At 34.2% G+C, this 22,772-nt stretch overlaps 2 protein-coding genes across 3 annotated transcripts; both read left to right on the top strand.

Moving 5' to 3' along the window:
* Positions 1-1,406: 1,406 nt before the first annotated feature.
* Positions 1,407-11,602, top strand: LOC115962675. Of its 2 annotated transcripts, none has more exons than XM_031081562.1 (8): positions 1,407-1,580; positions 4,203-4,272; positions 4,495-4,654; positions 5,686-5,767; positions 6,378-6,594; positions 8,433-8,497; positions 10,698-10,964; positions 11,169-11,602. In XM_031081562.1, exons 1-7 carry the CDS (start codon positions 1,485-1,487, stop codon positions 10,950-10,952), a joined length of 945 nt encoding a protein of 314 aa, XP_030937422.1. In that variant the 5' UTR covers positions 1,407-1,484; the 3' UTR covers positions 10,953-10,964; positions 11,169-11,602. The 2 variants fall into 2 exon arrangements, with proteins under 2 accessions (XP_030937422.1, XP_030937423.1); XM_031081563.1 differs by having other exon boundaries at positions 1,560-1,580; positions 4,498-4,654; positions 11,169-11,581.
* Positions 11,603-17,143: 5,541 nt separating this feature from the next.
* LOC115963063 (disease resistance RPP13-like protein 4) lies at positions 17,144-20,977 on the top strand. The gene is made up of 2 exons (XM_031081951.1): positions 17,144-17,239; positions 18,442-20,977. The coding sequence occupies exon 2, from the start codon at positions 18,817-18,819 to the stop codon at positions 20,497-20,499; it is 1,683 nt and encodes a 560-aa protein (XP_030937811.1). The 5' UTR covers positions 17,144-17,239; positions 18,442-18,816; the 3' UTR covers positions 20,500-20,977.
* Positions 20,978-22,772: the final 1,795 nt, after the last annotated feature.

Below are 22,772 nucleotides of genomic sequence, written 5' to 3'. Positions count from 1 at the left end.
TGTTGTGTTTGTGTGTGTGTTACACATTGTGTGTAATAGAAATTACCCTAAAAATTGATGAATAAGCCTGGACCAAGCAATGGATAAATACTAGCAGATTAGATTGGACCTATAGATCGTAGTGGTGTGTTTGGATGGTAGGATTTAGGCACATGAATTTGGATTTGGATTTGGGTGATTAAAATCCAAATACATTGTTTGAATAGTTTACAAAGAGTCAAAGATTTGGATTTGACAATTCACCTTAAAATCCTTGAATTTGAAATAATTTTTAATCCCATTGAATTTTAGAAATCCATGTGACATATTTAAATATTTATGGATTTGAAATTAAGGCATTTCAAATCCAAATTCAAATTCAAGTATCCAAGCGCAACTTAAAGGAAGAAGTAGAAAAAGAAACCCTTGATAATAATGTCCTTATATTGTCCAACAAGAATGTCCATAATAAAGAGATTTATTGCTCAATAGGCATCGACGTTTAGAATTCGAATCCACTTTTCTTATTGTAATTTATAACTATCAAATTATATTTTATACACAAGATTGAAGAATTTCCTTCTTAACTATAGGTATTCTCCTCAATCCTCAGTTATTGTTGCCTGGCCAGGATGGAACTAGCGTTAAGAGTTATGAAGTTTACCATTTTATTATTATGAAAAGGAGAATGAACTTTCTGAGCTTGCTAACTAGGATTGGCAACTAAAAATTCAGTCTTTGGGATGCCATAATTTTAGTCATGTATTTTTCCCCCCCAAAAAATCGATTTTTATTTAAATTTGATATAAATCCTAATGACACCAGATTTAGTAGATTATATGTACTTATTAAGATTAGTAGGTATGGCTTTGAAATTGTTTAGTTTTGAAATTCAGATGGACATTACAATTATTCCATAACTAAAAAAATTGAAGGAAAGTGCAATTACCCTACTTTTTATTAAGAAATGAATTATTTATATTATCAATAGTTTGATAGCTTATATTTAAATAATTCAATTTTCAAATCAACACATTTATAATTAAAATATATTTAGAATAAAGTTAAAAATATTATAAATTTTATTACATATATCTTCTAAACCGAACCTTTAAAAAAAAGCCTTATAAACTGTTGCATTACTTATAAAAAAAATTAATATTTATTTATTATATTATATTATTAAAGTAGGATGAATAAAATACAGTATGTACTGTAAAGATGAATTTGCAAATATTTTTTAAGTCAATTTTAAAATATTTTTCTTTTAAAAAAAATTTTAAAATTTTAAAAAATTTGTATAATTTCTTTAGTATTTTTAATATCTTATTCACTTTAAATTTAATTCCGACCAAAAACCGATTTGTATTTAAAATAAAAAAAAATTAGATTCACTCAATGTAATATAATATAGAACAGTGAACATTTTTATCAATGGCTTGCCTCTTATTTAAAGAGTATATAAACAGTAGATACAGAGACTGAGAAAAGAAGAAGAAGAAAGAATGATGGCAGCCAGATGCTCTGTTCCGTCCAAAGAGGTTCAGCTCTTTCAGACCTTCACCGGCCTTCAACACCTCGCCGAAACGCGTCGTTTCAAGGTAACCCAAACCAAACCCAATATTATTTGAAAACACAAATTACACAATTTTTGGCATTTTACAAATTTACAATATACAAAGTTGTTAAGAAAAAAAAAGCATTTGACTGTGTATTGGGTGAAGCCAAGCTTAGTTTATAAAAGCTATTAGGACTATGATTAGATGTTCTAGGCATTATGAATTCCACTTTGCTTGATTATTGTTTTCAAACCAAGCAGTGTTGTCTAAAACTGTGTCCAATTTCTTGGAAATGAAAGCTTCACTCTTTTTTGAAATAATTTAGGCTTTCTCCTACTGATTTTTCCGATAGGGGCTCTTAACAACATTCAAATCCTCAATTAGAAGCCATGATCTGTCCCCTAGGAAGCACGGACATGGATACGGGTACAGGTATGACACTGTTAGAGATATATATTAGACATATTAGCCCAATGTAATAGGCCCAGGCCCATTCCTGCTTGTACTAGTAGTCTAGGGTTTAGTCGCCTATATATACTCATGTTAGGGTTCATTGTAACACAGGAGATTATTGTACTACACTCTCATACATAATAAAGATGTAGCCCTTAAGGGATTCCTCCGTGGATGTAGGCCGTCAAGGCTGAACCACGTAACCCTCGTGTTCTCAGTGTTCCTATTCTATGCTTCCTCTTTCCGCATCCATTCTAGCATACACAACATGGTATAATACATCGCATTGTTGCTAATATTTAACACCACGATATGGTATTTTTTGAAAAAAATAGGACATGGGTATGGGGGGCACGTTTATTAAGTAATTATTAAATATATTTTTATTTATATTTTCTATATATTTTTAAGCATTTTTTTGTCATATAATGTTAAATATATATAGTTTAAAGAGAAATAATGGATAATAAAGTGAGTTCATGACTATTAAAGGATTTTTACTTGTTTAGAAATTAGAATACAAACTAGTACTAGGGATTAAGGGGGAGGGGAAGGGTTCGAGTAGTGAATGGGAGATTTCTAACCATTTTAGAAAGCAAAAAAAAAAAGAAAAGAATACAAACCAAGAATAAGAATATTTATTCATTTTCAAATGCACTATTACTATTTGAGCACGAATGCTCTCTTTGTTTTGTGTAAGATGAAAGGGAATTTGATTCCTCTTGTTCCCATGTCCCGCAATTTTAAATTTTTTTTTTATTTTTAAAGGACATGGTTGGGACATACATGCAAAAGTTTCCCAGGCGTGCCCCATGTCCAACATAGGTATGACACCCCAAATGAAGTGTCCGTGCTTCATAGTCTATCCCCAACTAGGTTTTGATATGCTCCATATCCTTCTAGATAGTTCTTACCAAATCATGATTACTAGCCTAAACAAATGTGCCAAACCACCATTTGCAAGCCTAAACATAAACCTCTCAATGCAATAGTTTATCATTTTGATAGATGACCTTGACCTGTACCAAGTGAGTGCTCCAACACAACCAGATCCTATCCAAATCATGCAAGCCATAGCAGAAATGGAAAATTCAACCAGGAATAATAGCTTTCTTTGAGGACTTTGAAAGGACAGTAGCCGACTTAAAACTTTTTTTCTTTAAAACTCTATCGGATTGGATGTCTATCATAGGAAGTCATTCTATTTTTTTGGTTTATGATTTGATTGATGCTTGTAATTTGTGTATTTGATTGTTTTGGTCCCCTGCTGTATACTTCCTGTATACTTTGGTGGCCCCTTTCTTTGACTTTGAATCTATTTTCATTACTTATCCCCACCCACCCCACCCCCCCCCCCCCCCCAAAAAAAAAATGATAGCTTTCTTTATTTTGAGAGTGTTAACTAGTTTTACCCTTGTTTCTAAAAGTCTAAAGACAAACTCCTACCAACAGTACATTTCACCTCCTTTTCTGCTTCACAGGGTCATTTAGATCCCTGATGTTCCATACCAGTGCACTCATTTCTACAATGGGTCTAGAGCAAGAGGTAGTTCTCTTACTGAAGCCCCTTTTAGTGCCCTCGTAAGTAACCACTTGCCTTCTGATGTGAACTAGAGAATAAATTGATACTGTAGTCAGTTTGAGATGGCCAATCTTCTAAAGGTTGAGAGAAAGATAGACCTATTTTGGCTTTAATTCTCCTTGATTTTATTATTCATCTTACCTCTTACATACAAGAGGAGTTAGAAGCTGATGATAACAATTACATTTGAAAACAAACTGATAATACCTATCACTATTCCTAAAGACTAGCACGCAGATAGCTTAGCCAAATTCAAATAATTCTATTAACACAACTCAAATAACAATTTATCCAACACATGATCCCGGGTCATAAGACCTTTCCCTACAATCACAACCAATCTTGCTACTTCTCAGAGCAACATCCACATAATCCTGCAAAGTTACAATTGATAATCCTTCTCTCCTTTCCTGGGGAACTGACTTCTTTTGAGAATTGTCAGAGTCACTACTCTCAGCCATTCCTCCTCCAATGATCATTCATGTTGGTATGTAGACATAAACAAGCATATTTGTACATGTGTATATTTAGGATTGTGTATTGTGATATATTCATATGTATGTGACTATGTGTTCATGTCAAATATACAAATATAAGATGCTTTTAGCATTTTGGTAATATGTGTGCAGGCATGGTTCTTAGATCAATTTGGAGTACTTCACGATGGCAAAAAACCTTATCCTGGTGCAATTTTAACATGTATGTTTTCATTTCTCTCTCTTTATTTTTGTTTAATAGTTGGGGGTGGGGGGATTTGAACCTTAGATGTCTTTGTTGGAAAACCATGAGATGCTAATCAGTTGATTTATGAGGCTATTGGCAATGTTTTCATCTCTTCTATTTGGATTTGGGTCAGCTGTTTGTAGTTGAGACCATAATTGTTTCCGATGTGATATAGTATATGTTTGTTTTGTCTGATAGTAGAAAAGTTAGCAATGACTGGTAGCAAGATGGTGATTATAAGTAACTCCTCAAGACGTGCATCAACCACTATGGAAAAGATGAAGAGCCTTGGTTTTGATCCCTCTCTCTTTGTAGGAGCCATTACCAGTGGAGAATTAACACATCAATACTTGCAAAGGTTAACCACCATATCTTCCATGACTAGTGACCCTAATCACTGATGCTTTCAAGTTTCATTCCATTTTCTTTGCTGTTATCATGGTGAACTGGTCAGTCCAATTAACTCTTTGCATTTGCTCAAGTAATATTGATAAACTCCATTTACCTTGTATCCTTTTTTGAGCTCAACAATATGTTATACTTGGTTCCTATTAAGATCGTGATGTTTGGTATCAGGACACATGGTAAAAAAGGGGATAATATGCATCTGTAACATTTGTAGAAACTTATTTATTTTATGATTTGGCTTGATTTTTGTTTCATCCATAGTTTATAAATATTTGCAAACACTCTTATGTAATTATGTTTTTCAAATATATTGTACAGGTTTTGTTATTTCTTCATTTTTCCATTAGCATTTATATCAACTGGAGGCTTCAGGCATGAATAGTTTATATGTGGTTATGATGCTTTCTTTAATAAGGTTAAACATGATACCTATATTAAATTGTGTCTATTTCAGAGCTGTCAAAGGTGAGCAGGTGCTTGCATAGACACTTAAGTGATGCAAGGAATCAAGTAGAGCCTTACAACATTTTTTAAAATCTATGCAGCTTTGTTGGACAAATAACATTCTTTGTAAATAAATGAGTTTCCCTCAGCTAGTTGTTGTTGATGACTAGAGATAAATAATTGATGCTGGTGAATATAAGATTTCTTAGTCTACATGGGACAGAAATTTCTCACTACTTTGTCTTTGAATTGAATTTGTTTGTATTATATCATGTGCAACTCTAATTTGAGTAACTGCAGTATGTCTATTTTTCTCGGCCTCAATCCTTTATTTTCTTGCAATATCTTCAACTTAAATCAAAACGCTCCTTGTTCATGCATTTGATGGTCTTCTATGTACATGATTGAATCTTCTTGGTCTACTTGTGTACATATCCACGTTATGTTGTGGGTAATTATGTTGTATTATGCCTTTTTGTAACTAATGTGTACTTGAGTTATTATGGCTTATTGTTTCATGGAATTTTCTTTAAATAGGAGAGATGATGCTTGGTTTGCAGCTCTTGGAAGATCTTGCATCCATATGACATGGAGTGACCGGGGTGCTATATCTCTTGAGGTATGCTCTATGTGCAGTTGTTTATATCCATATTTTTTTGTTCCTTTGCTTTTATTGGAACCCTTCTTCTCTCTTTCTTTCCTTTTGATTTATGTCATTAGCATGACCAACAGGCTATCAAAACTCGCTATTCTTGAATCACTGGTTTTATAGAGTGTACTCTTTGCAGAGAGGCAGTTTGTTGAGAATGATCTATGATTTATAAGGTCATAAATCTTATACTACTTACATAAAAGAAATCTATAGTCTCTTGGAACTGGGTATTACCAGATTCCTGTTAAAGTCTGAATAAAGCAGGCTGATTACTCAAGATGATCTCCTCTCTCATTCTCAGGCGATGTCCAACTAAACTTAGGCATTAAGTAGAAGTTATGGAATTGGTAAAACTCATCATAAAATCTTATTATCACCTATTCTCTTCTTACTTTTGTCATTTCACTGAGCCAAGTTTATTTATGGGGTTCATTTGGGTGATAACAAAACCTGGGAAAGAGATTTGCATGAAGAATCACTGTGCTTAGCAATCATACTAATTATTCACGAGAATTTCTCTTGAAGTATGCTGAGGAACATTTGATAAAATGATCTGGCATCCAAACTCTTGTTGTAGGGCCTAGACTTACAAGTTGTAGAGGATGTTGGAGAAGCTGAATTTGTTTTGGTGCATGGCACTGAAGCCATGGGGACACCTTCTGGTACTGCAATTCCCATGAAACTTGAGGACCTTGAGAAAACATTGGAGCATTGTGCTGCTAAAAGAATTCCAATGGTGGTGGCTAATCCCGATTTTGTGACTGTTGAGGCGAGAGCTTTGCGTGTAATGCCTGGTAAAAATGTTTAATTTTGTCTTTTGACTCTTTTGGGTACAGTATCTACAATTTAATAATTAAATAAATTACAGCCACAATAACAGCCAAAACTTATTCCCAAATTTCATAGGGTTGATTATGGACCCTAGACAGTTTAGTCAGGGTTGGCCGCATGTATTATAGCCACAATCTTATGTAATTAGTCGAGTAGGGTTGGAGTAGGTCTTAGATTTAAATCTTGCAAATAGAAAAGGGGAAAGTTCTACATCTTAGGTCCAACTGATGCTCTCTTATTTTATTGCAGTTGATGCCTCATTTAGAGTTGCATACTAATTCTTTTGGTGGGAGTGAACTCTGGAAAGAATACAAGGGAAGTGTTGTGTTGAAGCATTAATAAAAGCAAGTGTAGCCCACATTATACTCCAAGCATACCAACCATTACCTTTTTATTGAAGCCTTTTGAATTACATTGCTTAATGCCTTAAAATAATTGATTTAGTTTCTTTTACAGTGTCATAACCAGGATAATTTTTATTGAAGCTTTCTTGTGTAAATTGTCCCCAAGGATCATTCTTCAGTTTCTTGAACGCCCTACAATTTATTGCTCATTTATATAACTGTTCTCACCTCTAATGCATTGGCCAATTTCATCAAAATGACAAACTAATTCCTTTCAATTTACTCAATACCCACTTCAATTCTTCTTCCCAGATTTGAGCTTGCCTGTTGATCAAGCATTTCCCAAGTACTGCTAGCCACAATCTCCAACAAAAGGAGCAATCAATGTATAGATTCTCTCTGCATTCAATATTTATTTCTGCAAAACAAACATATCTCCAGAGTAACCCCATTAGGCTAATCTGTCCCTTGTTAGTAACCTGTTCTTAACGGTGAAGCAGCTTTTAAAAGCAAAATTTGGAATAGCTTTTGGAAATCAAACAATGTTCCACTGGTCAACAAGAAGTAGCTTTTGCCTAATAGTTTCCAAGGTTTCTGCAGTTGTGTATTTTCCTATCTTATATGCAGCCTAGAAACACAATCTTCATTAATGAACTGACTGTGTGTAGCTGACTTTTTTTTTTCCAACTAGCTCAACTGATCTAACTTGTGGCCGTACCCAGGTTTTTCTTTTTTTGATTGGTAAGGTATGTGTGCAACCAAACCCAGTTTTTCATTTTATATGACACCAGCTACATTTGCATTTAAGCTGCTTCCAGCATCATATGTGACCCTATGACTATGTATTAGGCACAAAGGCCAAGCTGCCAGTTAACCAGCCAGTGGGAAATGGTCTTACCTTTACCTACACTATGCTTCAATAAGGGTCTGATGATAGGCCTCAGGCCATACTTTACCTCCATCACACTTTCTGTTGGAACCATAGCCCCTTAAAACTCTTTGAAGCATTTTATCTACAAATGGAGTTTCTTTGAAGCATTCATGGCCTGCTTTGGTTTGCACTAGCTGATTTGGACTGTTATAAAATCTGTGTTCTGTGAACTTTAATGTCTCTCAACAACGTATAGTGCTTATTGCTCTTAGTGCTTCCTGGAATTCCATATTTAGTCCAGCAGTTTACCTCTTTGTGAAATTTATTTAGTTGCATCAGAATCAAGTCTTTTGCGAATTTTCTGAATTACTATTAAAGGTTGACTTGGGTCATACCTATCAAAAAAAGAAAAAAGGTTGACTCAGGTCACATGGTCTATTACTACTAAATGCTAGTCAATTGAACCAAATATTGAATTTCTATGATATTTTTGTCTTCCTTTTTGGTAGATCATTTTTTTGTAATTTATTTGTCTTATAGCTTTCGGATCTATTGGGTTTACCCTTTGGTGATTTAATATTAATAGGTACACTAGCGGCCAAATATGAAAAGCTTGGTGGTGAAGTGAAATGGATGGGGAAGCCTGATAAGGTGATCTCATCACATATTCTCTTTGTCATCATCATTTACCAATTAAAAGAAAGCATCATGTATTTTATCACGTTGTTTGCATGGCACCCAGACAGTGACACCCTTGTTCTAGGTAGCATGCAAGTATAAACAGGTGCTGTTGATAACTGAGCTTGCAATGCATAGTTCCTTGTCTCATCCTTTTCTTATGATATAATCTATACAATATACATAAAGTGAACTTTTTGACTTATTGGTTGACTCTTTCCTCTGTTGCCAAATTAGCTTTTAAATCTCTTATCTTTCCATGTCATAATTGTAGTTTATCTTGTTTAAATTCAATTTTTGTTACATGTTTGTTAAAACCAATTAGAATTCTTTTATTTGAATAAAACAACTAAACACTAAACAAATTTTGATTAAATTGCGTTAGGTCTTTTCAAATTTTTTTTAAAATTAGTTAAGTTGCATATTTTCTACAAATTTTCTGGATTTGGATTTTTATTTATTGATATACCTCTAAATATGTATTTTTAATATATTGTGTATGTGTATATATTAATTTCATTTTTTTTTTCCATGTCTAAATTTGATGAGCTCACTATGATTCAAGAGGTCCCTTGGTTTTTTTTTTTTTTTTTTTTTTTTTTTGCAGACGATATAGTTTGGAGAGACACTCTAGAATCTAAAGGCTTTCAATTAGTAGGAATAAAACAGAGTACATGGAATGTAAGTGTAGTAAAAGTAGACGAATGGATGGTAAAATTTGATGGTCCAAAAATACTAAAGAGTGAGAGCTTTTGATATCTTGGATCAATAATTCATAGAGGTGGAGAGATTGAAGAGGATGTGAATCATAAGATAAGAGCTTAAAGGGAAAAAATTATAAGATTGCTATATGACTAGTTATGCTCTATGGTACTGAATGTTGGTTTATTAAAAAACAACATATTCATAAAGTGAGTGTAGCTGAAATGAGAATGTTAGGATGGATAAATGAATATACACAAGATTCGAAATGAGGAAATCCGCTTAAAGATAGAGGTAGCTCCTATTAATGAAAAGATGAGAGGGTAGCTTGAGATAGTTTGGTTATGTTCAGGTGAGAGCGATTAATGCACTAGTAAAAAAGAGTGAGTAATCCAAGTTGAGGGAATTGAAAATATGACTTTAGATAGAATATGGAGAAAAAGAATACATGTACCTAACCCTAACTAATCTCCTCAACAGCCGACCCCAAAAATTTGGGATTAAGGCCTGTTGTTGTTGTTAGTTAAAACAATTAAAAGTCACTAATTAATTAGAATAAAACAACTTAACACTAAACAAATTGTAATTAAATTACATTTACTCTTATCTAAACAAATTTTAATTTAATTGCATTGCATATTTTTACAAATTCTCTGATTTGGCATTTTATTGATTGATATATATATTTAAATACATATGATTCATAATTATTTTCAATAAAATTTTCTGTGCATGCATGGTATAGCAACTAGTTTAATACGTTAGCATTACATACTCTTTCAAATGACTAAGCAAGAAATTTTCAAATATTTCAAGTTAGATCATATTGTTCATAGATTTTTTTTTTTACCAAATTTATAATTATTTTGACATATATAAGTTGATTAATGGATTGCAACTATTATTACAAACAATCAGCTGTGTCTCATAATATAAAAAGTCAATGGAACAGTTGAAAGTATATATGGTATTCACCTATATGTATCTGAAGAAATTTTCACACTTTCTTGAATCATTGCCAAATCATCTTTTGAAACTTCTCATCAAAACTTTGGTCAAAAATCACATCCATATAAGCATTCTTACACAGCACATATCAAATAATTCTTTGAAACTTGTTATTGTCCCTAAATTCATCACTATGGTGCACCCAGGATCATGAAGTATTCTCTTATCAATAAGCTATTCTTATATATATATATATAAGAATCTTGTTCTGCTATTTCTATTTCTTCTAATAATCCTACATGCTTTATCAATTGTTTGGTTGCGATTATATGTATAGATGTTTGATCTTCAAGCTGAGAAATTGTCACTCTGAAAGATGGGGCATGATCTCTCTGTCTTTCTCTTGACTATAGTGTTTGTGATATAACCCTTGTTCTCTGCAGTGTATTTATTTCAACTAGATATACATCCTTCCTGTATGCTCCCAAGAGTTTAGTTATATACCATTTGACAACCATTTCAGATAATCTACGAAGCAGCTATGGCCATGTCTGATGTGGATGTTTCTGATTCTATTGCTGTGGGTGACTCTCTCCATCATGACATCAAGGGTGCAAATGCTGCTGGAATCCAGTCAGCTTTTATCACTGGTGGGATCCATGCAAATGAACTTGGACTTGTTGGTTTTGGAGAAGCTGCAGACTTATCTTCTGTGCAAGCTCTTGCATCCAAATATGATGCATATCCTTCATATGTGTTACCTGCATTTACATGGTAGAAGCTGATCTTGGTAAGCACTCTTAAGTTCATATTGCTTACAGGCAATTTTTTTTGTCAATAATCTCATAACCTTTATTTGCTTAAACCCCTCAACTTGTTTGATGATATGGCTACATGTCTTTTTTTGATAAAATATGGCTACATATGTCAGTTCTACTTATTAGTTCAAGAGTGGTTAACTTGAAATTATTTAATTGATAATTGTTTAATGCAGAAATTGAAGATGTGGAAGAAGCAACAAAAGTATCCCTGTTATTGATAGCAAATGCTATTTATACATTCAAGTTTTACTATAGAACATTGTGGTGTTTGGAGTGGGATGGGCGATGCTGAGAACATTGTATGATACTGATATGCTTCAATTTTGAAGAAGAAAACTAATCTCATTGGAATAAGGGGTGGAATGTGGTTCCTTCGTGCATTATGTGGAATATTTGGAGGAAAAGAACGCTTGAGAGGCAAGAACTTTCTCGGATGAGAGAATAAATTCTGGTTTTGTCAGTACTTTATTTTGTGGACTCTGAATTTTTATATTCTTTGTATTGATTTTTTCCCCTCATAATGGCAGGAAAGTGTATACCTGTATACTTAAACTGTGATCCAAAATCGTTGTACAATTATTCTTAATTAATTGCAATTACTATTATTAGAAAAAAATTGAGAAAATAATATTTTTATCAAATGCTGGGGTTAATGAATTATCAAGGGAGCTTCCGAAGGAACTTGAAAATCTTACTAATTTAACAACATTGTAATTTGTAAGTTTCCTCTATTCTTAATTTTGTAACCTTTTTTTGTTTATTCAATTTTTTGTCATATTAAACCATAGAAAATATAGAAAACGTTTCTCCAAAAAGAAAAAAAAAACATTTTTTCACCGAATGGAATATAAATTGAATGAATTCCAAAAATTATTTTACAGCGAAACAAACATATCATGGTCTTGAGATGAGAGAGAAATAAAAGTGGATATGAAGTCATTTACTAAAATTTGGAATTCTAGTTTAGCAAAAAAAAAAATTGGAATTCTAAGCTATGTCAGCTCAAGGGTCTAGCCAGAGTAATTATTAGTACCTGATAATTTTCTTGAGCCATATCTCAATGGGAAAGCCGAAACTAGGAAAGGGATGGAGGAGACTGAAGGATCAGTAAATTGATGGACGTGAGGCGTGTTCATGGTGTGGTGTGGTTTTAGGTCATTTTTAGCACCGCACTTTGCGGTGTAGTTTAGTTAAAATCATAACTGTACCACATTTTCTTTTTGCGGTCACATGTGCGGTGCAATGCGGTGTGGTGCGGTTTAGAGTTTAGCCAAAATCATAACCGCATCGCACCTCATTTTTGCACTCACATGTGCAATACTATGTATAAGATACGGTTTGAAGTCGGTATATTTTTCAAATTTTGGGCTTTTCTTACTCAGTCCAAAACTATTTTTTCCCTTTTTTGGGCCAAGTTTTAAATTATTGAGCTGGTTTTTCTTTATTTTGGGTTGGCTTTTCTAGTTAACACTTGTTAGGTTATTAAACCTTTTTTTTTTTTTTTTTTTTTGAAAACTAGGGTTATTAAGCTATTAATAATATATTTAATATTAAAAATAAATAAATATATTAATATATAGAAAGGGTGCGGTGCGGTACGGTTTGTGCGGTTTTCTTATTATAAAACCGCAAACCGCATTGCACCATGCGGTGTAGTGCGGTTATGCCATTTTACGGGTGGTTTTGGTGCGATTTATGCAGTTTATGCGGTTTGGGTAAGGTGGTGGGCTGTGCTAGTGGTGTTGGGCTGTCTCCTGCTGCACTAAACCTAAGTTTTCTGGATAAGAGAGTTGGGACCGGTCCAGCTTTAGCTCAAGTTGGTCTGGCTTGTGTGGAAACTAGGCCAGGTCTACCAGGAACGTGTTTACCGCAGGCAAAACTGTTGCAGGAAAATCGTGGCAGACATAATAATAATAATAATAATAATAATAATAAAATAAGTAAAAAATATCTAGTTACTTAGTGGGGAAATGACCGAACAACCCTTGAACTCAATTACAACAGCAATATTAATTGTTTTCTTTGTGGAAGGGAAAGAACATAACAGAGAACATCAAATATTGATACGCATGGGTTAGTCAAAATATTAGGGAAATCAACCAAAAATCCAATTCATGGGAGTAGGGCCACAAAGGAAAGAACGTTCCTTCTCAACGCAATCAATCTCTCAGGAAAAGGTCCTGTCGTGGAGATTAACTACCATGAGGCAAACGGCCCTGAGTAGTTTTTCTGCACAGATGTTCTTGCGGTTTTCACAGAGAGCCGGATTTCATGAGGGAGAGAAGGGACCAATCTACCGGTGCATGCCCACCATTCTAATTCTCACTTTTTCTTTCTTTCTTATGGTTTTCTTTCTTTCTTTTCCCACTCGTTTCTTTGCTATTTCTTTTGAAGTTTTCTATCTCTTAGTCAAAGTTCCCATTGTTCCTTCTCCTTCTGTTCATGGCAAGACCCTCCTTTTATAGTGCCTGCCGTGACCAGATTTTACTGTTTTAGCCCTTAACTCCCTTTGTTTGGTTTGGGTGTACTGGCAGACCATCACTATTCCGTTTATGTGTCGCCCTCCCATCACCAGACAAGGAAGAGTATTTTGTTTGCTAGTCTACCGTGGCACCCTTTCCTACTACGATTTGGGTTATTTCTCTCTCCCTATCCCTCATGACATGCACCTAATGGTTCCAACTCAGTTTGCTTCTTTTGGGTAGTAAGCCATCCCAACAGGACATCTCCCCGAATGAGCCTGAGCTGGAACCTTCAAAATAGATTTTTCCCATCTCCCCACCACCAAACCATACCATCTGAATCTCTGACCCCCTGACCTCACCATGCTTTGTATTGGTTGGGTACAGGCTGGTGGTGCTTGGGCCTTGCACGTGCCTTCATTCCATATGTGTCTAAAACCTGCTTGCTGCCCATTCGTCTCCCGTGGTCTGGAGGCTCGCCGTCCGTGTTTTTTGACCTTTTATGTGGGTTGGTTTTGTTTTTCCACTCCTCTCAGGAGCTGGGATTTATTTGATGATAGGCCTTACATTTCTTTGGCCCACTCCTCGGTTTCCCTCATTTCTTGCAATATCGTTCTGTTATTCCTGTTGTAATGATTTAATCCTGCTGGGCCTCTTTTAGGCCAGCCATTTATTCCTTCTCCCAATAGCTTGGTATGACCACTGGTTTGCTCTTATTTATAAGCTCCTATGTCCCTTTTGTCTTTCCTTTAGGCATCCTTGGCCCGTTTGCTTTCTTTGGGTTTCCTCGGCCCTTTTGCTAATTCTGCATTCCCATGGGTTTTTACTAACTTCATTGGGTTTTCCTGACCTAATAACCTTATTCTCATCCTTGGGATTTATGGGCCTACCATAAACCTCTTACTTTCTTAATTTCCATTACTTTGGGCCTGCGACGGCCTTTTCTCGTTTTTTTACCTCATACACTACCTATGAGATGTTATTTCTCTCTTTCCGGGCTTCTTTAAGCCCACTTGCCTCTTCAAGGCCCATTTGTTTATTTCTTGGGCCTGTGATCCATTATTCATGCCGCTTGGGCCTGATGGTTTTGCTGTTTGCTTTGCCAATTCTTTGCTGCCCTTGTTATTGGGCTTTCTTTCTTTTCACTTGGATTCTCACAAATGGCCCTCAACAGGTGAACACCCCTAGATGTGACAAAATGTTTTTAAAAAATTAATCATCTTCTTAAAAATGCTTTTTTTTTTTTTTTTGGTTGGAATTTTTTTTGAGTAAATTTTGGTTGGAAAATTAAATTGCATTGTTTGTGACCTTGAAATTATGCTAGAAAACATGTGGTATGAAATTTATTTGTGGTGATTTGATGAGTAAATGATATTAACATTTTTTTTGCTCATTAAAAGCGGAAAATGGTTTCTATTGTGTTGTGCTTGTCTTCTGTTGGCTACAGAATATGTTGTTATCTATTTATTTGCATTTTCTATCCAACTAAACACTAGAATTTTTTTTGCTAAAACAAAAATAGTATAATTGTATTTAAGAGAAAAGTTTTAAACGTTAACAAAAAAAAAAAAAAAAAAGGGAAAAAACTGTCTACATGGCACAATAAGAGAAGGGTAAAATCAAAAGTTAAAGCATTTCACTTTTATACATGATATAGATATAATATAGAACATGTGTAGCTACAAGAGCCTTTATAGCTTAGAGCAACTACATTAGATCATAGTTTTCTATTTTAGTATAAGAACTTTTTTTATTTTTTATTTTTTTATTTTGCATACTCACTTTGAAAAAAACCTTACATCAAATTATCCATTTTACACTATATTTCATTAAAATGCCAATTTTTTCTTTAATTTATTTAATTTTTTTTATTCACATACAATAATTATCATTCACCCTCTTTTTTATCACCATAATATCTAAAGAAATAATAAAAAAAACTAAATGCAAAATTAATAGAACCTATATAAATTTACACAGTTACTGTAGCAACTATATATTTTCACACAGTTTTACTTTATATGACTTGATGTAAGTTGTAAGGATGCAATTTGGGTCCTAAGCTCAAAAGTGAGAAGGATCTAGACCCAAAGAGCCCAATACAATGAATTTGTAGAGAGTGGGTTGGAAAACTAGGCGCTAATGAGTTGGGTAGCAATTATAGTGGATCTAAATGATAATACAGAAAAAATGGATTGGTTTTATCTAAAGAAAATTGTCTTCGGCACAATCTGAGGAGATCAGTTTTTGTATATAATTCTTGAAGTTGGTTACAAGTACAGTTCTTATTGGTACAGTATTTCTCTCTTAATTCTCCGATCCCTTTCTCTTAGGGTCCTCTTTTCATTTTATACTATCTTCCTCCTTTCATCTCCACTTTCCACGTGTATATTAGGTTACTAGTCTTGATCCTTGTCCCATTAGCTCCTTCTTGAAGTCTTTGGGGAGTAGCTATAAGGTTGAAATTTACTGTTCAGGTATCACTTCCACATTAATGCATTCAGAGAGTTAGCTGCAGAGCATTCAATGTGGTGGTAACAACTTTCTCTTAAATATTTTATAGTCTCCCTTTATCTTATACCTTCAAGATGTGTATCCCTACCAGTAGAATCTCCTGGAATGTTGCTTTGAAAAGCATACCATATGCTTGGACTTTGGCTTTGACCAGCCGAGGAGGCATTCCTCCTTGGATCAACATCTTGGACTCTTATGACTGAACCTCATCTCTTCACTCCCAAATACAAACTCCCATAACAGTGTTTACCCGTCCTCGGACTACTTAACGTCCTTGGATTGGGCCTCCAGCCCAATATATACACAAATATATACTATTGAGCCAATCTTTCCAACATAAGTGAATTATATATATAAATCCGTTTAGAATCCGCTTACTTTATTGAAACTGAAATTTTTTTGCTGAAAGTACTGTAGATAAAGGTAAAAATTAGATGAAATAGATCTATAAATAGTATCAAAAAGTGCGGTGGGACCCATAAATAATAGTAAAAATAAACTGAATAGTAAAATAAGTTAGCAAAAATAATTTTTGCCAAACAAATACAAAGGGTGGGGGGGAGGGTTCTAAATTTAATTTGATATGCTAAAATAAATTTAATTGGTATGCTAAAATGTGTTCTTTTTCTATTATGAACAGTTAACAAGGATACCGGTGCTCTAACAAACGTATAATAATAAACTATTCAAATTCCGCTTCTTTTAGGGTTTCTTTGGATATCGTTTATTATACTGAAACTACTGTAGATAAAAGTAAAAGTTAGTTAAAATAGTATAGTAAAACCTATAAATAGTACCAAAAAATACAGTATAGCCTATACATAGTAGTAAAAATAAGTTTTTTTTTGAGAAACAAACACACACACAAGGGAGAGGAAAATAGATTCTAATATAAAGATACATCACAACTCCACTAAAAAACCTTAATAACTTTTAAGGGGTAGTAAAAATAAGTTAAACAGTGAAATAATTTATACTTTTAATTGCAATCCAAACAAAAAGCACGCTTATTGTCACGAGTGTAACTATCGAATTATTTGTTTTGTTAAGTGCAGTGCTCTGCTCTTTACAAGTGTCCATTGACTTGAATTGACCCAGACTCAGAGTGAAGTGGTAGAGCTGGTTGGTAGAAATGGATCAGAAAAGTTTGGTCGCTGTTGTGATAATGAGGTGATTGGGTGGTAAAGTGGGAGGTGACAAATAAGCGTATATATTCCAATCCACGCCGCCGGAGAGATATTCAGAGCGGAGACCATCGTCACTCCTTGGTAATTTTTATTTATCTTTTTGATAACAAATTGTGTTTGGAAAGTGAGAACCTAAGTAGTACGGAAAGTCTTAATTTCACGCTAGGTTTTTTATTTTATTTTATAAAATTACATGATAGAGTCGAAATCGTATGGTTCTTATCTGAAAGTCCTTTGTTTGTTTGTTTTTTTGTTTTTTCCCTTAAATTCGTGGGGTTTAATTTTCATAGACCCAGACTGTGATTTATTTGCGGGTATATGTTTCTAAGTTGATGGATTGAGATTTCATTTGCTTTCAATCGAAGTTCATGTGTTGTTGAAATAAAAGAAACAAGGGTTGCGTTTCGCATTGCCGAAAAAAGGCAGTTTTTTTATTTTTTATTTTTTATAATTTTGATTTAGCTTATTTTTGTTACTATTTAGGGTTTCATTGCATTTTTTGGTATTATTTATAGGTCCTATTCTAGCTAACTTTTAGCTTTATCTAAAATTTTTTAGCAAAATGTTTTCAATTTCAGTTAACTAAGCTGTGTCTAAAGGACTCCTATTGTAGAGAGTGGCTGAAGAGAGAATATAAAGAGAATTACGTGGTTTGGCCGACTGGACTACAAGGCTAGCATTTTGTCTAATTACAGTGACCCTCTTAGGGTATAGGAGCTATAGTGTCTCTTGACCTAAGGCTCCAACTCCACTTAATATTCTTTAATTGGACGTGAATTTTGACAAATTTACCATTGAATTACATTTTTTTCTTATATCTTTCATGCTTGCAAAATTTTCAAAAGATCAAAAATCAATAACTATGTAATCAATCGAATATTTAAATTTTAAGTTTTTGTAATTTAAAATTATGCATAAAAAAAAAAGCATATGAATCAAATATTAAATAACATCTGATTGTCACAGAATTTGACATGTGTGTTAAAAACATGAAAAACATGCAATTTGACATATGTGTCTAGTCATTTTAAGTTTTTTAGTGGGAGCTGTATTTTCATGCTATAACCAAATTTGTAGCTAAACTTTGTCCATAAACTAATATATTCAGCATGTGTTTGATCTGTGCTACTGCAATTGTGTAAATCTATATGATGCTTATATTGGCTCCTATGATTTTATTGTTTGTTTGTTGAATGTGCCAATATATTCTGTGTCTAGGCTCTCTTCTCACTTTTTACATCTTTCCATTTCACTTTGTTCACTTAGCTATGTCTTCATATAAGGAACTCTTCTCTCAAATCAATCCTGACGAAACCTCAGCCATTGAGAACATTATCGATGCCTATGTCACCTTGCTTGGTCATGTGTCTAAAGTCAAGCACTCTATCCCCAAGTGTAGTGGCAATAACAATGGAGCTAGCAGCAGTAGTGGCAGCAGCAATTTCAACAACAGAAACAGTCATGTCCCGAACAATGACTATGCTTTTACGTGCAATCAACCTGAAAAGTTACAAGATCTCAATCAAATCAGAGATGATTTCCGCCGTCTCCAACAACTTGTTAAAAAACCAATCAAGAACTTTGAACACGACGTCAATGACATCATCAATAAACTTGAGCAAACTACTAGTGTTTTCACAACCAAACAAGTTCGAGCCATGCTTAGTGCACTGGAGAATCATGTCATGAAGTTGAGGTTCCACATTCCATCATTGCCAAGCGACATGGCTTCTACAAGTTCTGATGTTCGTCGATATACATGGAAGAAACAGTCCAATAGTGTGGTTGATGAAAAATTGCCTATCTTACACATGAATCATAAATTTCTACGTAGCTCAGTTTTCACTGAATTGCAGGAAGCTTTTGAGGAGCTCAATACTAAGCTGAAGCACTGCTTGTTGTGCTTTGCTGTGGTTCTGGAGAATGAGGTTGTAAAGAGGAGGCTTTTGATAGATTGGTGGGTCGGAGAGCGTTTAGTGGATTCTCCTGCTACTGAAGAAGTTGCTGATGAGATTCTTATGGAACTCATGGCGAAGGGCTTTATTGAGCCTGTTAAGCAAAGGTCCAAACTGGTTGCAGACAGGTTTAAGATGCAGCCTCGAGTGCGCTGTGTGGTTATTATGCTTGCCCAGGATGCTGGGTTATTTGATTATGATTTTAATGGGAATCCAACTGCAAATTCTTCACTATGTAGCAGGTTATTTTTATTGAAGGCTGAGGATGGATCTTTGGAGCATATATTATCAAGTAGTCATAACTTTGATCCAGAAAAGCTGCAAACTCTATTCAATTTTAATGAGCCTTTTCCTGATTGGAGACTTGAGTCATTACTAAAGGTGAATAATGACAACATTGTGGACTGGTTTTCAAAGATAAAAAATGTCAATGTTCTTTATTTGGGAAGGTGGCAAAGCTCAGGCGAGCATCACATTGAAGTAGAAAGCATTGACTTCTTAAAAGGGTTGATGAATATGAAATATTTGAGGCTTTTAAGCCTACAAGGAATATCTAGAATTAATGAGCTTCCCAAATCTGTATGCAAGCTAACAAATTTGAGGATCTTAGATCTCAAAGCTTGTCACAATCTGGAGGAACTTCCAGACGGGATAGACTTGCTCAAGCAGCTGACACGCTTGGATATTTCAGAATGTTACTTACTAGATGGCATACCCAAGGGGCTAGCGCATCTCTCAAAACTTGAAGTCCTTAAGGGGTTTCTAATTGGTAATTTGAAAAGTGGAGGAAGATCATGTACTCTTGAAGATTTGATAGGATTGGAGAGGCTGAGCAATTTGAGCATCAATACAGGCAGCAGGTATTTCCCCACAGATGAAGAGCTACGCACTCTACGCAAGTTAGAGGCGCTTCGGAAGCTAGGAATAGCATGGGGTATGAAGCAAGAAAATGCTGTGGAAAAATCAGTGGGCACTGTGAACTCAGATAATAGAGGGCAAGACAGTGGAGCAGCAAGACCAACTAGAGTACTAAGCAGCATCCTCAGTCTACAGAATATGAGAGATCCGCTGGAGCTTCCAACAAAACTGGAGATACTCAAACTTCAGTGCTTGCCTCACAAAGTATCACCGAATTGGCTGATACCCGAAAAGCTTAAGAGCCTAAAAAAACTTTACATCAGAGGAGGAGAACTCGAAAATTTAGTTCAGATGGGAAATGCTGAATGGACTGTTGAGATTTTACATTTGAAGTACTTAGATGAGTTTAATATGGATTGGGAAGCACTGCATAAATCATTCCCAAACTTGATTTTCTTGGAGAATGTTGCCTGCTGTAATCTCGCTTACGGCCAATGCGATGCATATGGAGTGTGGCGGAAGCTTTGAACAATGTCAGCAACAAATTACGAATTCAACTGGTTTTTTTTTCCCTCTTTAAAATATTGACAATACAAAATGTTGTTCGTGTCTGGTTAGTTCACTTTCAATTTATTCCTACGCTATAGGTTCTATGTTTTAATGGATTTTATTGAACTGCATAATAGCCTTCTTTACTCCAAGAATAAGCTATTCAGTTTGGTTGCATTAGAACTTAGAAGAATGTGACAATTAGGCCTGAGCATGGGTCTGGGCTGGGTTTCAAAAAACCTGGCACTCGACCCAATCTTGTCAGGTGTGAAGAAAAGTTACCAACTACTGTCCGAGATGTTGGGGGAGGAGCAACACTACTTTCCGTTCATTTTGATTTTTGAGTGAGCTAAGAGCATTAGCATCAAGCTCAATGCAATTTGACTCAAATTTGGTCTTAAAAAACATGCTTTGTTATTTTCCCTAACTCATTTATAAATAAATGTATATCAAACTCGATACTCTATATCTAATTTCATTTTAGTTTTTACTCTATTCATTTTTATCCTTTTTCTCTCTCCTCCATGCCACTCTCCTTCACAGACCCCCTTTCTCACACGCTCTCATACCCAGCTGCCGTACCACATCCCTCTTTTTTTTTTTTGTCACCGTCTCCCACCACAAGTGTCATCAAATCCATAAATATTGGAACCGAGTTTCCTAAAAATCTTTGCCTATAAATTGAGGCAAATTTGGTCTCATTTGTGGCATGAGAAATACGAAGTTACAAACAAAACCAAGGGGAAAAGATTATAACCACAAAAAGAAGAGAACAATATTGGTTGGGTTGTAAGCCAAGTTCTTTATGAATAGTTGGAGATTGGCTAGAGAAAGATTTGTTTTTGTTTAATTTTTTAGCAAACAAGCTGAACTCAAGCTAAATTTTAGGCTTGACTATTAAACAAGCTAAGGTTAAACATAATAATTTATTCATGAACATGCTCATGAAGCATTATGCTCAATTCAACTATATATAATAGTATATTTTAAATGTATACTTGTTTAAGAATATATTTAAAATTGGATTGTGTGAGTTCATAAATTGACTCATATGATATCAAATTATTATTTGTAATTTATTGATAATATAAATAGTCCATTCATAACAAAATTAATAGATTTGTGAGGGGCAAACAATTTTACTCTCAGTTTTACTATATATAGAAAAATTTTTAATTAAATAAATCATGAATAAGTTTGAGTTTGTTCAACAAAAAAATGAACTAAATTTAAATATGTAATTTTGTTTGTTGGTGAGCTTAAGCTTAACTTGTATTTGAAATAAAATTAAATGAACAAGCCTAAACATTGACTCAGCTCGTTTATAACCTTATCACCAGTAATAAGTGATAAGACAAGATTGACCAAAAATTGTCTATAGCCTAGAATCCATTATTAGACTCGAGTTATCACGTCTCGCTCATACGCCGTATCTCTCCCCTCTGGGTTCCATGATGATAATGCGACTAAGACTAACTCCCCGAACCTAAGCACTTGGCGGAATATTTTCTTTCAAAGCAAAGCGTCTCTCATCAGGTTCATAGGAGTTGGCACCTAGGGTGATTCCTTAGTGCCTAGTCCAAACTCCAAACTTCCTAATTTTATAGACTTTGGGGATAGTTGAATCTTCACTTGCATCATTGTAAGAATCATGACTGACGAGGTCAAAATGAGTTCTAATGCTTACTACTTACTACAATTAACAATATTTTATCCTTTAGATTTAGGATTTTATATATGAACTTGCAATTGGATTATTCAGTATTAAATCAAGAAAACCCAAGATATTTGTTTTTGTTTTTTTTTTTTTAAATTTTTGTGTGTGTTAATTATACTTCTATTTATAAATGGAGGAGCTCAAAGGCTTGAGTTCAATTAAAACTCATCCATTTCAAAGTTATCTATCCGGATTTTCTTGTTTCTTTTAAGGATAAATACAAGTTTGGAACTAATTTTTCAGCCACTAAATAATCAGATTAGCCTAAGGGATGATTGGGAATTTTAAAATTTCAATTAATCCTTTCTTTTTGGAAGTTAATGAACCAATTATTCAAAAAGAGACATTATCCATTACATTTATCTGGAAAATTTGTTCTTAACCTTAAACTAATAGGACTTTGACACAAGATTAATTTTAATTAATTGTTCTTGAGAACCAATTTTTTTTTTTTTTTTTTTTTTTTTGAGAAAATGAACCAATTATAATTAATCATACATAATCACATGTATTTAGCCCTAATTCGAAGAATGTC

Source organism: Quercus lobata, chromosome 10 (assembly GCF_001633185.2).
Source record: "Quercus lobata isolate SW786 chromosome 10, ValleyOak3.0 Primary Assembly, whole genome shotgun sequence".
Classification (NCBI taxonomy): domain Eukaryota; kingdom Viridiplantae; phylum Streptophyta; class Magnoliopsida; order Fagales; family Fagaceae; genus Quercus; species Quercus lobata.
The sequence above is the reverse complement of the archived record's forward strand: the minus strand, read 5'-3'. Positions and strand labels throughout refer to the sequence as shown.